This window comes from Danio aesculapii, chromosome 14 (assembly GCF_903798145.1).
Source record: "Danio aesculapii chromosome 14, fDanAes4.1, whole genome shotgun sequence".
Lineage (NCBI taxonomy): Eukaryota > Metazoa > Chordata > Actinopteri > Cypriniformes > Danionidae > Danio > Danio aesculapii.
Window position 1 is genome coordinate 43,642,370 of NC_079448.1, and position 14,875 is coordinate 43,657,244.

The following is a 14,875-nucleotide window of genomic DNA, read 5'->3' on the forward strand; positions in this document are numbered from 1 at the left end:
TATTTTTTTTACCAACAACACACAAACCTCTCCTACAAATGAGCACTGATATGATTTATGGTTTCTGTGCAGTATTGCCCAAAGTGCCAGGAGTAAAAATGTTACCATTTACCCCACTTGCAAGGCAAGTTGTAATAGACAGAGGGTTAGTTGTAACACATGCATTTAAAGGCAGATTTTACACTATTAATTTTAATTCAGTTTACTTTAAATACTAGCTATATTTACTTAGTACTTAGCTCAATTTATTTTTAATTCTACATAGCACAGCATGTTTATATATTTATTTATTTATTGGATGAACACATTTGGATTTATTTGCATTATTATGCATTATTATACAATGCATTTATTTGCATTATTAGCAATAAAAAAATTATTTAAAAATATTTTCTATTAAAAACATTTTATATAAAAAGTTCTCAAAATTACACTCTAAATTTAACAATTATTTTGTTTGTCTAATTGGTGTCCAACAGTGTGTGGCTTATTTGTAACACCCTGGTACAACTAATCCCACTGTGTTTTCCTCATAACTATCTAGCCGTAACTGTGTTTTTTACATCTTTCAAAATGGTTCCATCTTTTAGCCTAGTAGACGGTAATCACAGCAATAAAAGATTTTACGTTCATACTTTCACAGATTAAAAATAAATAAATTACTATAATAAAAAATACTTTCATCCTGCAAAAATGGTTTCTTCTGTTTCTCATCCAAATTTCGCAGAACTTTTACAATAATTATCAGGAAGACGTCTGCCGACATTGTGGTGAAAACCTCAGAGGCATGCTATGGCTAACCCTGAGCAAATACCTTAAAACTCTGTGTTACATTTTCCCCCGTGTTACTTTGTGCCCCGTGCTCCCCTATAGTTCACCCAAAAATGTTAATTTACTCTAAACCTTTATGAGTTAATAGTAAAGGAACTATCCCTTTAAATGTTCTAGATGTTGTGGAGACAGAAAGTTGAATTTACCAGGGTTTTATACTTCCTTTTGTTGCCCAGAAAGGGGAAAAAATCAGAAGTGGAGGGAAGAGCTTTCAAGCCGGATTCACGCTCCAGTTCCCGCTTTCCTCTGGATGAAGCCTGAGGTGTGAACACAGAACATTACTGACCTCTTACACAGTTTAAAGGATTTATATCAAATACAGACAGCTGCAGAGTAGAAAAGCTGGTCAATCATTGATAGATTTTTAATGTAGGCTAGTTTTTAATGTTCACCCCTCTAGCAGTTGTTAAAAACTGCACGTGTCTCTTTGAAGAATAATGTTTTGGTTGTGATTTAGCTCTGCATGGATTAATGTTTCACAGAACCATGTGCGCTGAAATTCATAACAGGCGTCATCCCGTCGGGTTAAGTCTATTGTTATTAGTAATTAAAAAAACATTGTGACATAACATACAGTGAGGGAAATAAATATTGATCACGTCATGTTTTTTTTTCTGGGAATAATATTTCTAAAGAAGTTGTAAAAACCCAAACAATACAAACATGAAAATAAAACAAAACCTAAAAAAAAAATCTGATGAATGAGTTATGTGTAATATAAAAGGTTTTTTTTGGTGATGGCAGCTTCTCATAAAGATAATGAAGTCACATGATCTGCTCAGGCATAGCTTTAACAGAGTGTAAAAATCTTGATGGTTCTGTGGGTCAAATCTGATCTTTATTTTGTATTCTCTATTGGATTCAAGTCAGGTGATTGGCTGGACCATTCTACAGCTTGATTTTCTTTCTTTGAAAGCATTTTAGAGTTTCCTTGGCTGTGTTTTGGATCATTGTCTTGCTGAAATGTCTACCCTGGTTTTATCTTCATCATCCTGGTAATCTAGATGTTGGACTAAAGCAGCTAATATAATAATTTACAATGACGAAGGGCAGAGGGTTGCTGAAGAACTACTGAGAGATTTCAGCTGTTGTCTGGGCTTTCACTGCCTTTCTACACCTCCCTTTTTTCATGTGTTCACTGCTTTTATCCCTGCGTCATTTCATTTTATCATACATAACCTCATTTGTTAACTAATGAGATTTGTTTGCTTTGCATATACAGATTTTTTTAGTTACCAACATCTGGTGAAAATTTCAAGTCAACATCATCTTTAGAAGTATGTTTTCTGAGAAAAATGGCGACGTGTTGAATACTTATAGTTGAATAAGGTGTCACAAAAGGTTTCACTGAAGTAGGAGTGAAACTTTCTTGGCATATGGAATATAATTTCAAGAGATCAGGAAATTTTCTTCTAAAATTAGCCTTTTTTTTTCTTAGGCTCCTTTGTGTATATTGTGTATTTTAAGTTTTTATGGTAAAGAATAGGTTCATTTCATTGCCTTTAACGTCAAATAACTGAATGTGAACATAGGATGCTGAGACAAAATGTTTTAGAAGAAGATTTCATGAACTCTTCATTTTAAAACTATAGTTTTACTACAAATAACATGGTTAATTTGGTTAGTGTAGTAACACCTGCTTAATTTTGTAAGGTGACATGCAAAGCATAAGCTCAGGATGGAAATCGGACTGCTGAAAATTCTGTTAAAAAAATCACTTAAAATTAAATAATTTGGTCTATTTCTGAATATAAAATACAGCACATTACCACAATAATATAATCACTACTATAAAGCTGTGTTGTACGAAAGTATATCTAGGTTGATTTTAAATATATAATATAGCCAAGCCTTTTCTGAACGCACTCTAGTCTTTTTATAGTTTTTGAAATTGAAGAATTTGCCAGGGTCAGTATTTCTTGCTCACTGATAACTAGGCAATTTTTGTAGAAATCCCTCAGGACTAAAGTAAAACACTAATTATATCATAGTGTTTCAGGGTGAACACACTTTTCTTTGTACAATTTGATCACATTTACAGCTGTACACCCGATGGAGGATTTACCATGTTAAATCTGAGTGTGTTGATATCCTCTGGCGGAGTGCAGTGAATGAGGTTTTTTCCTCGATCAGTGATCTGCATCAGGTACAGCAGCCGTTTTCCTGCTTTAGTCGCTTTTGGCCACTGAATATTCAGCACAGCAGAACCGAAGGACTTCAGAGGCCGACCGATGTTAAAAATCTGACACCAAAATGCATAAAATGGACAACATTCAGTGGCTATTTAAATCATATATATACTGTGCATTAAGACATAAATCCAGTAGCTCTATTATTTAAAATTGAGGTAGATATTTGACTTTCATAGACTTTTATTATAATCATTCATTGGTATAAGTGTTTAAATGCATTATATAAAAGTTAATGATAATGACGCATTAGCTAAAAGGAGACAGAGATACTAACCCTAAACTCATATTGGACCAAAGAGCCAACATCATCTTCTGCCTTCATGGATTTCTCATCTTTCACTTCTCCTCCAAAGAACAACTGGGAAGGTTTAGCAAGACTAAAATACATCAGAAAATCATAACTTTAAAATCACAAGTTTTATTAATGCTTGCACATCAACATCTTAAGGTTAGAATGTCTTTTATACTGCAAATCATATGAATCAGGGATACCTTTAATGAATACAAAGTTTAAAAGAACAGCATTAAAAAAAATAGTATTCCTCAGTACCAATAGAAATGTCTCTAAATGACTCTAGAAATGTGTCTTTTTTATGCATTCTTGCAAAATTACTATAATAATAACAGTAATAATATCTCACTGACTGCTAACCTGTTTCTATTTTTGTTTAAGAATTAAAAGTCTTACCCAATGATATTTAGATGCAGTTCAAATATAATTTTGGCTTCCGCAACAACTATTGGGACATCTTGAATGCTGATCCTGCAGAAAAAAAGGTTGATTAAAAATAATAAACAGCTTGTAATCCACTCTTCTTGTAATAAATGTAATAATACTTCTATAGTTGATTAAATTGACGTTTAACTGTAATAAATATAATTTTCTTACGTTTTAAGGGCCAAAGTCACGTTAGCAGCAGTTACTCTTAAGGAAAGTTTTTCTGTGTTCAGCATCAGGAAGAATGAAACCTGTGAGGAAACGACCCTTGATTAGGAGGCTGACAGATCTGATTATTGATTGAAAATATGCTTGATGGTCTGAAAATGAAAAGTTCTCAAACCTCTGCGTCTCTTTTCAAAGGATTTCCAAGTTGGCAGTCGGCCTGTGTTTTATTCTCATTGGGGTTACACTGCACCTGGGTATCCTGCACAACATAAATAGTCATCTGAAAACACCTCTATATGTGACCCTGCACTGTAAAATATATCTGTTAATTTACAGTTTAAGTATTATGTGAATCGCAGGTGTTTTCTGTTTATTTATGATTGTGAATTACATTATGGGATGTTGATCTCTGCACTTTTGATCTTGAATATTCGACTCTACAGTTTAACATAGTGACTTTTATTGACATTTGAGTAGTTTGAAATAATATAATTTCTAAGAAATTATAAATAGAGAAATAAGTCTGTAAAATAACAGAAAATGTACAGGTAGTTTATTACAAGGTTTTTGTAGTGTAATATACAACACCAACCCAGACAATATATCACTTTAAACTATTAAAAATTTTCATAAAAGTCACTTTTTCAAACTTTTCAGGGTTAAAAGTTGTTGGAAGAAAGATCAAGGTCCCAGAATGCAATTCAAAAGCATAAATAAATGGGGAAAATAAAAATAATAACATGAATCGCAAAATACAGACAACTTTACTAGAATGTACTCAACTGTTAATTTACAGATTTTTTTACAGTGTGGAGCACAAAAAAAACAACCTTTGTGCACAGGTATAATTTTGGAAAAAGCTGAAAATACATTGAATGAGTTAAAATTATTTTTATGTCAAAAATCATTAGAATATTAGGTTAAGAGCAAGTTTCATGAAGAAATTTTGTACATTTGCCACTGTAGATCTATCAAAACCTAATATTTTGATTAGTAATATGCTTTGCTTTGCACTATGTTGGAAAAACACGTTACTAAATACTACTACTATTACTACTACTTCTACTTACAAACCGAACATCAATGGAAAGATTATTTATTCAGATGATAAATATACATTTCTACAATAATTACCCTTATGACTGGTTTTATGGTCCAGGGTCATATACAAAACAATGTAAACAAAACCAAAAAAGTATTCTCTCTTGTTACTCAGCAACTTTCACAGATTTATTTAATCAAATTAAAGTGTTCGTCAAGTAAGACGAACTAATCAATAAACAATGTAGGAAGTCCCTTTGTGCACATCTTAATTACTTTTAAACACAGCAAATTTGGGTGGCGCAGTGGGTAGGTTGTTGCCTCACAGCAAGAAGGTCGCAAGAAGGTTTGAGCCTCATCTGGGTCAGTTGGCGTTTCTGTGTGGAGTTTGCATGTTCTCCCCATGTTACCGTGGGTTTCCTCTTGGTGCTCAGGTTTTCCCCACAGCACAAGACATGCGGTAAAGGGGAATTAAATAGACTAAACTGGGCATAGTGTATGAGTGGGAATGAGTGTTTTTGGGTGTTTCCCAGTACTTGATTGCAGCTGGAAAGACATCCGCTGTGTAAAACATATGCGGAATAAGTTGGTGGTCCATTCCATTGTGGCGACCCCTGATGAATAAAGGGACTAAGTCGAAGGAAAATGAATGAATAATTAATAAATGTGTTTTATTAATAAATGAATATGTAAATATATACATTTCATTCATTCATTTTCTTTTTGGCTTCTTCCCTTTATTCATCAGGGGTCGCCACAATGGAATGGACCACCAATTTATCTAGCATGTTTTACGCAGCGGATGACTTTCCAGCTGCAACCCTTCACTGGGAAACCCCCATACACTCTCATCCACACACACACACTCATACACTACAGACAATTTAGCTTACCCAATTCACCTATACAACATGTCTTTGGACTTGTGGGGGAGACCGGAGCACCCAGAGGAAACCCACGCAAACACGGGGAGAACATGCAAACTCCACACAGAAATGGCAACTGACCCAGCTGGGGCTCGAACCAGCGACTCGAACCAGGTGATTGTGCTACACTGTAAATAATAAGTCCATAAAATTTGTGGTAAAAAAAACGCTAGCTGTGGTTGCCAGTATTTTACCGTTAAATATACGGTACAAACCGTAAAAGTAATTTCTCATTTTTACAGTAAACTACCGTATTTTTATTAATTTATAGTAATTTACAGTATGTAATATGTCTGTATTTTGAATTACCAACATCTACACATCTTTTGTTACACAGTTAGACACATTAACACAGCCATATGCAGGTGCTGATGATAATGTTACATAATGAACCAATGCAGAAAAGTGTTTCAGTGTGTAGAAGGTGCTCAGTGTCATTCACACAGCTACTAAACACCAGTATGGTAACATGCATAAAATTAATGTCATGAAATAAACATTGTTTATCAACATTAGATGTCTCTAATGTACATCTCTAATGTACATAACTGATGGGGAAACGACTAAAAAGATCCATAAAAATGTCAACAAAAGCATAAAAAGTGATGTGCCATGCAGGGAATTCTGGGTGAGTCAATTTACGGTTATACACCATATATTAAGGAAATATATTGTTAACCAGGTTATGGATTTTTACTGTAGCATTTTTACAGTTATTTACAGTTGAAATCACTGCCATTTTTTACAGTGTACCCACTGTGCCACCATGTTGCATATATACATTTATTATTAATAAATATACTAATGACAACTGGATATTTTATTAAAATATAAGTGTTATTTGATCTTGGATGGATGTAAACCTATTGTAGGAGGCCTCCAAAACCAAATTAGTATATTAGTAATAATTTTGAAAATACGTCTATAAATATCTGACTTAAAAAATTTGAGTTGTCTTTAATTGCAGATGATCAATTTTCAAGTTAAGAAGTTCAAATTCAAAACAATTTTAAATGCATATAATATTCAGCTTCACTCAATTACAATTGTTAATAATTCAAATGAACAATTCAAATTCAGATTGTTTTGGCATATTTTAAGCTCCAAACTGAACAACTGGATGAACTTTAAATCCATTGCTAGTTTTGAGAGCACAAGTCTAGGCTTGAGTATGACAGTCCATCAACACAATCAGACTTGTTGCAACAAACATTGAACATCAAATATGATACAAAGATAGGATGAATTCAGCTAAATAAGAGACTCACGCTGTTCTTCTTCAGCACGACTGATGATAAATGCAAAACTTCTGGAAACATCACATAGAGTTGAGTGTGATGGGCATCGTCTCCACCTGTGTTGGTGACTGTGACCTCCAGGGCAACATTCACATCGCCAGGCGAAATTACAGGAACACCGTTTTCTCTTTAATACACACAAAAAACCCAGATTCAGCAATGCGAAAGAATATCAATATTACAGCAAAAATCTTCTAAATATACAAATATGAAAAAATGAGAAGACCACATGAAAAGAATTTACAGTTTAAAGTGTTTTACTAACAGATCATTTTAGTTTTAATATGTAGAATACTTAATAATATGACATTTCTTTCAAGTTTCTACTTAAAATGTTTTTAATACAATTTTTATTGCATAAAAAGGTGCAATATTTAAAAAAAATCTATATTTAGTGAAATAACCCTGATTTTCAAACATAACAACATTAATTTATTATATATTTAATATTTTTTTTACATTTTTTAATCTGAATAATTGTTATTTTCCTAATAAGAATGCATTAAATTACAATATTATTGTTTGAAATTGACAAGAAATGTTCTCAGACCTTATTAGAATATATTTATATTAGCATGATCTTACTCAAACCCATATCTAATACTGAATAAATCGATTTTTTTAAAGTTGTCTGCGCCTACAGTATATAATAACAGTAGAAAATGATGATTACTTGATGAATTTAATTGACTGTCAGGTCAGCTTCAGCTTTTGTCAGTACATTTTTTGCAGTTAGCTGTTGCCAAATCATGTGCTTTTTAAGCCTTAGTGTTTGGATTAAGTCTTAAATCTTGCACAAAGCACACAGTCAGTAATTTTACATGGCTAGAGGGTCACACTGGTCCTGCTGTTGGTCTTTGGTGCAGAAGCTGTACTGGAGCTGCAGGTTACTCTGGCAGATGTTGTCACTTCCACAGCCCGAGTTCAGAAACGAGACCTGGGAGAAAGTGGAAAGAGTTGCTGAAGCTTTTATCACAATATAAGCTATTGTCATAAGCTGCAAAAAACAGGTCACTTTAACACTTATAATAACAAATAGAACTGTGGTAGTTTATACAAAATGCAACTGAATTGTATTACTTATTGGCTCCATTAAATAAGTTACAACTTTTTTATTTAGTTTAATGTGTTCTTAAGTATTAACTAAGAAATTACCATCATTTAAGATTAATAGATGATTTTCATGTAGTTTTCATCACCAGTTATGAATTAAATAAATGCTTATAAATGTAGCCTTATTGTTAAGGATGAGTTAAGGATTAACTAAGAAATTAACATCATCTTAAGATTAATAAAGTTAATTAAGAAATGCTTATAAATGCCTTATTCTTAAGTGATAATGAACAAAGGCCTATAAAGAATCAGAACATGTGATCTTGGAAAAAAAACAGTCTTAAATTGCACACGCATATCTGTAGGAATAGGCAAGAATTCAGGGCTCATTCTGAAAACGTATGTTGTGTTCACCTCTGCTTTGCTTGTGTTTTCCTGCAGTGAGTTGAGAACTGGCTCTAGATCAGGCAGGTTTCTGATGGTCTGCTTTGGATTGTCAGATGGTAGAGAAACAGACAGGCTGATGCGAATACTGGTCAGCTTGTCTTGGATTTCTCCCTAAAACAAAACACAATGGTTTGCATCATGAATTCTCAATTGAAATTGTAGTATTTATTTATTATGGTACTGGTTCTCCGGGTGCTCTGGTTTCCCCACAGTCCAAAGACATGCGCTATAAGTTGGTCGTAGTGTGAGTGTGTGTGTGAATAGGAGAGTATATGGAGAGTGAATGTTTCCCAATTTTCCCAATACTGGCTGGAATAGTTGGCGATTCATTCCACTGTGGCGACCCCTGATAAATCAGGGACTAAGCCACATGAAAATGAATGAATGAATGGTACTGGTTCTTAGACTACAAAAGGAGAATGTTTAAAAAAAAAAAAAAACTTCGACTTGAGCTCATCCATATACAGTAATGCTAAAGAAACAAAAAACCAGTATAAAAGGGGTAGTTGACAAAAAAAAGTGTAGATAGCATTTTATGAATCACCAAGGATCACAGTATCAGCTAAAAACCTTCTTTAATGCTCCCTTAAATTTTGTGTAACTGTCTCTTTAAGATAAAATAAATATGACACAAAGGATTACAGAATGGTCACATGCTACATGTTGTATATTACAAGTGTGTTTTGAGATGCATAATAAGGTTTGGTAAAAAACAAATAAATATTTTATGTATTATTTAACTAAAATCCTTACTTTTGTATTTTGTGCACAACTTGGTAAATATAATATTAAATACAACCCCTAGAAATCCAAAATCATCTGTTTTGTTTCACCAAACAGCAGCTGTCAGATTGGCAGATGAAGGTAATAATTTGCTGTTGTGATGAACCGAACAATACTTTCCTCAGAGAAGAAAGAACATGGCTTGTGTGTTTTGTGTTGTGTTTCTATTAATCTTGAAATTTCACAAGTTGTTTGCTTTTCCTGGGTGGGTCAGAGTGAAGTGCTGTGCTGAATAGAGTCTCACAAATGCACACTCTTAAATAATACATTATGTTTTGGTTTGTTTTTCACCAAACCCGAATACTGTTCACCCTCAACACACTTGATGTATACTGTATGTGTGCTGTGTTGCCAAACTTTTACTTTTTCATAATTTTTGTAAAAGCTTAATGTTAGCTCATAAATGCACAGTTGTGTGCAGAAGATTTTGTTTTAAATAATACATTAACAGTTGGTTTGTTTTTCACCAAACCTTATCATATACCTTATAATATTTGATATACAATCACTGGCCACTTTAATAGGTACACTTTACTAGTACCGGTGTTGTACCTGCTTTTTACCTCCAGAACTGCTTTAATCCTTCGTGGCAAAGATTCAACAAGGTACTGGAAATAACTGGAAAATTTGGTCCAATGACATAATAGCATAACGCAGTGGCTCATTCCAGTCTGAGATGATTCTTGCTTTATGACATGGCATGCTATCCTGCTGAAAGTAGCCATCAGAAGATGGGTACACTGTGGTCATAAAGAGATGGACATGGTCAGAAACAATATTCAGGTTGGCTGTGGCGTTGACAAGATGCTCAATTGGTACTAATGGGCCCAAAGTGTGCCAAGGAAATATACCCCACACCATTACACCGTTGATACAAGGCAGGATGGATCCATGCTTTTATGTTGTTGATGCCAAATTCTGACTCTACCATCAGAATGTCGCAGCAGAAATCGAGACTCATCAGACCAGGCAACGTTTTTTCCAATCTTCTACTGTCCAATTTTGGTGTCCCTGTGTGAATTGTAGCCTCAGCTTCCTGTTCTTAGCTGACAGGAGTGGCACCTGGTGTGGTCTTCTGCTGCCGTAGCCCATCCGCCTCAAGGTTCGACGTGTTGTGCAAACCAGTCTGGCCATTCTCCTCTGACCTCTGGCATCAACAAGGCATTTGCACCTACAGAACTGCCGCTCACTGGATAGTTTATCTTTTTCGGATCATTCTCTGTATACCCTTGTGATGGTTGTGCATGAAAATCCCAGTAGATCAGCAGTTTCTGAAATACTCAGACCAGCCCGCCTGGCACCAACAACCATGCCATCTTAAAAGTCACTTAAATCACCTTTATTCCTGCAGCAGATCGTCTTGACCATGTCTACATGCCTATGTCACAACCATGTCTAAATGCATTAAGTTGCTGCCATGTGATTGGCTGATTAGAAATTTGTGTTAATGAGCAGTTGGGCAGGTGTACCTAATAAAGTGGCCGGTGAGTGTATATGCTGTGTTGCCAGTATTTTTAATTCATTCCTCTGTGAATATAGCCAATAATTTTTGGTGTGTTTGTATAAAACAGTTTTATTTAACAGTTATATCCATTAAAATTAGAGTTTGGTCACCCTAATATCTTTAGGAATACAAAAATAATAAAATAAAAAATTACAAACTACAAGATTTCAACTAAACTTCATATTTTTATGTTTCTCTTAATTTTCTCATGTTTATAAAAATTGTATTTTATATGTTCGTCCAACATATTACTGATTTTTGGACTGGAACCTGGAGTTCTTTTGTTGGATTAGTTCCAGTTTTGGCTTTGGTACCGACTAATCTAATGTGTATGCACGAATGTATAATTGTATAGCATCCTATAGAAAATCTGAATTTAAAAGAGAGATCTGTGAGGTACTCATTTATGCTGAGCACCGTATGTATACCTATTATATATGCAAACACATAAACATCATTAGAACATCACCAGGGTCAGTAAATCATTAATAAATATTCATTTCTGGCTAAGCTAATCTTCAGTTCCCAGCAAATATGAGTGTGAGCTGACAGTACCAGTAGTCTCAGCTTGGTCTGAACACATGATTTATGCCTTTGTCCTTTCAGTTGCTGGTGTCCGTTTGCAGCGTCCGAATTAACAAAGACCACTCGTGAAGGAAGACCCCTCTCTCTGCGCAGCGTATCGACCTCCAGTTTGTACTCGATCCCTACAGAGAGGTAAAATACATTTGAAAAGGCTGAAAAAGTTCAAAGAATTTGCTCTGATAAGACGCTGTTAGCCAAGAAGTAATCAAACACACCCAGCTGGAATGATATACAGTAGTCAACATTCGAAGTGGATCAAAACATTTGATCAAAGTTGTCCTACAACTATTGAACAACACCCATTCTTGCCTTTGAAATACTTTTATGATCCACTTCAAATGATGACTACTGTAGATTGCTCTGGGGTGTTTTATCATTATCAAGTTTTTAAGCATTGCAAACAAGGAATAGACACTTACGTAGCTTGGGATTGTATGTTTGCGGCTCAGCAGTGTAGGTGAAGCAGGATTGAGCTGTAATTATGCTGAAAGATTTCCAAAATGCATTCAAATGAAGACTGAATCATTTTAATAATGTGAACATTACTTGAAATATTTTGGTTTTATCTCACCATGGTTTTCTCTTGCAGTCCTGTGCTTTGAAGTCAATATTATTTGGTGTTAATGTTAAGGTCTTTTCTATGTTTATCACTGGCTTAGTCCTTAAAAAGAGAATGTATTATTTATTAATATAACTATTTACATATTTACATTTGGTTTATTACTACATATAGATCATACTTTATATTTCATGAAATACAGCTATGGAATTATTTGCTATATATTTACAATTTTCAGTTAAGGCTGTGAGTAAAACATATATATATTTATTAGATTAGATTAGATTCAACTTTATTGTCATTACACATGTACAAGTACAAGGCAACGAAATGCAGTTTAGGTCTAACCAGCAGTGCAATAGCAGCAAGTGCAGGATACAGGTATACGTTATAAAGTGCAGTTATAGAAAAACTATGGTGATATTTACAGATGGATGTACTATCAACATTATATACAGGTTGTATTAGCTATGAACAGAGATTTAAAATAAATGAATATATGTACATGATGCTATTAATAGCAGAAGTGTGCAGATAGATAAACATAATTACAAATGTATATGTACAGTGGGTGTGTACATAATTAGAAATGTCAATGTGCAGTGGGTATGTACAGTTCAAATAAGTGAATCAGTGCAATATTTATATATATATATATATATATATATATATATATATATATATATAGTTTTAATCTGTAAACATTTGCATTTCTTCTAAATTTAAAATAAAAATGTTGTCATTAAAAGCAATTTTGTATGAATAATTTTTTTTAAATGCCACAATTGTATTAATTTTACATTTTATATTAACACAATAACAATGCTGTAACTTCAGAAGAGTTAAGAAAGCTATAAATGGTGGAATAACACTTTAAATAACGCTCTAAATTACAATATTTCTGTTTCAAATTAGGAAGAAATGTTATCAGACTGTTAAATGAAAGAATAAAACAAATATTACCATTTTACTCAACCATATCGAATAAATCCATTAAACTGAGAGTTTTCAAGTGGTCTCTTAATTTTTTCCATAGCCGTAAATTTATAATGAATGCGTCCGATTATTTTTATATGAACGAATATACATTTATAAGAGTGGAAATCCTCCAACCTGTAAATAAGCACAGTATCTGAGAATGAACCCACAGCCAGGTCTGGATAGCCATTACCATCCATATCCATGTTTCCAGCCAAGGAATAACCAAACAATCTGATGCTATGATCTCCAGCATCTAAAACCTATAAACAGAGATTACAATTTAACATATTTAACTTATAATGCAAGTTTAATATTTAAAAATGGTCAAGTTTTAATTATGATGCCAAGTGAGGTCAGAGCAACATGGCAATGCATCTTTAATTAAAAACATTCAAGAAGATTTTTAAGCTGTAAAAATTCAAAATGAAGATGCATCAGGATGTTTTTTTTAATGAATGTTCTGTTATAGTTGTATAACACTGGTATTTATTTTTAGATGCAGCTAAAAACTAATTGTTTAAAATAAAATGCTTATATTTCAATTCATTTTTCATTTATAATTAGGACTTTTGGTATCATTAATATGCATTTAACTCATAAATGTGATCTCTTCAACATGGCTTAAAAGTAAAACAAATCATCCTGAAACTCTAATGCAACAAAAATCTACATATAAGTTCTAAATATGCATTTCTAATACCAACCGTTGGTTTGTGATGAAATCCTGCAGCTGAACCATGATAAATATACACTTGACCTCTCCCTGAATCCTCATTTGGTGCGCTCGCTGCAAAATCTGTACAAAGTCATCAGTAAGATGCACGGTAAACCTGATTCAATAGACTGAAATAAAATAACCTCTCATTCAACCTTGGTATCCATCTTGATTGAGATCCCCAACATGCGCCACCGCCAATCCAAACATGGAGTCTCTTTTACCATACAGACACACTGGCTGGATCTGGCTCCAGTGTTGTCCTTCGGCTTGGTTGATGTAAACGTACACAGCACCTCCTACATCATCATCCATGTTTTTACTGGAGAACTCGGGTGCTCCCACAACAAGGTCATCCCACCTGAAGCAATGTTAAAAGGAACTGACTTAATATATTGGCAATTATTTAGATTAATCCTTTAACTTGCACTTTAAGAATTATTTGTAACGCAGGCTTATTTGGAAAACTTGCCCAGGGATGCATATCTGAGAACCAAGAATATGTGCCTCTGGGAACATAATGGCTGCATTTTGTGTGTAAAACGAATGATACAGAGTGGTACTGCTGACCGATTACCTCCATATGAATGGCTTTTCCGGCATTACTGGTTTTCTTAGTAGCTCGTATGAGAAAACATGCCCCAGTAGCATATTTGAGATTGTCAAAAATGTACATGGTGGTCTCTAGTGGAGTTGTAAAAAATAAGAATTGCAAGAAAATATAGTCCAGCATACACATTTCTTGGTTCTCAAAAATGTAGCCTGGGCTCATATCAACAATGAGCTTGGGTTGTTTTTTTGGACCAGTTTCAGTTGTGTTCCTGACTCCAATCTAATCTAATTATTAAGAGTTTTTGGTTTATATAACCTTTGTGCAAACGGTCAACCAGGTTATGATTCCTGTTAAAGGGTTTAATGAATGTAGTAGCCATTGAGAACCCACTGAATATTTATGTTATTTCAAAAAATCCACATTTATTTTGGAAGGTGCCATTATTTTTGTGTGGTTTTTACCACAACAATTCTCAGAAAATAAAACACTGACACAATTCTGTGCAGCTTTAAGTAGTAATT

At 33.8% G+C, this 14,875-nt stretch overlaps 1 protein-coding gene across 3 annotated transcripts in view; it reads right to left on the bottom strand.

Moving 5' to 3' along the window:
- Nucleotides 1–14,875, bottom strand: part of itga6l (integrin, alpha 6, like) — a 28,716-nt gene that overhangs the window by 6,454 nt on the left and 7,387 nt on the right. For all 3 annotated transcript variants that reach the window (XR_008838787.1, XM_056472190.1, XM_056472189.1), the window contains exons 7-21: nt 13,957–14,162; nt 13,791–13,882; nt 13,219–13,346; nt 12,118–12,207; nt 11,966–12,030; nt 11,517–11,668; nt 8,642–8,785; nt 7,996–8,111; nt 7,145–7,301; nt 4,085–4,168; nt 3,913–3,992; nt 3,712–3,786; nt 3,298–3,400; nt 2,897–3,073; nt 978–1,088 (exon numbers count right to left, since the gene is read on the bottom strand). Coding sequence is in view for 2 of the 3 variants with exons in the window: in XM_056472190.1 (XP_056328165.1) it covers nt 978–1,088; nt 2,897–3,073; nt 3,298–3,400; nt 3,712–3,786; nt 3,913–3,992; nt 4,085–4,168; nt 7,145–7,301; nt 7,996–8,111; nt 8,642–8,785; nt 11,517–11,668; nt 11,966–12,030; nt 12,118–12,207; nt 13,219–13,346; nt 13,791–13,882; nt 13,957–14,162 (1,780 nt within the window). In the remaining variant the exon portion in view is untranslated. The remainder of the gene's footprint in view (nt 1–977; nt 1,089–2,896; nt 3,074–3,297; nt 3,401–3,711; nt 3,787–3,912; nt 3,993–4,084; nt 4,169–7,144; nt 7,302–7,995; nt 8,112–8,641; nt 8,786–11,516; nt 11,669–11,965; nt 12,031–12,117; nt 12,208–13,218; nt 13,347–13,790; nt 13,883–13,956; nt 14,163–14,875) is intronic.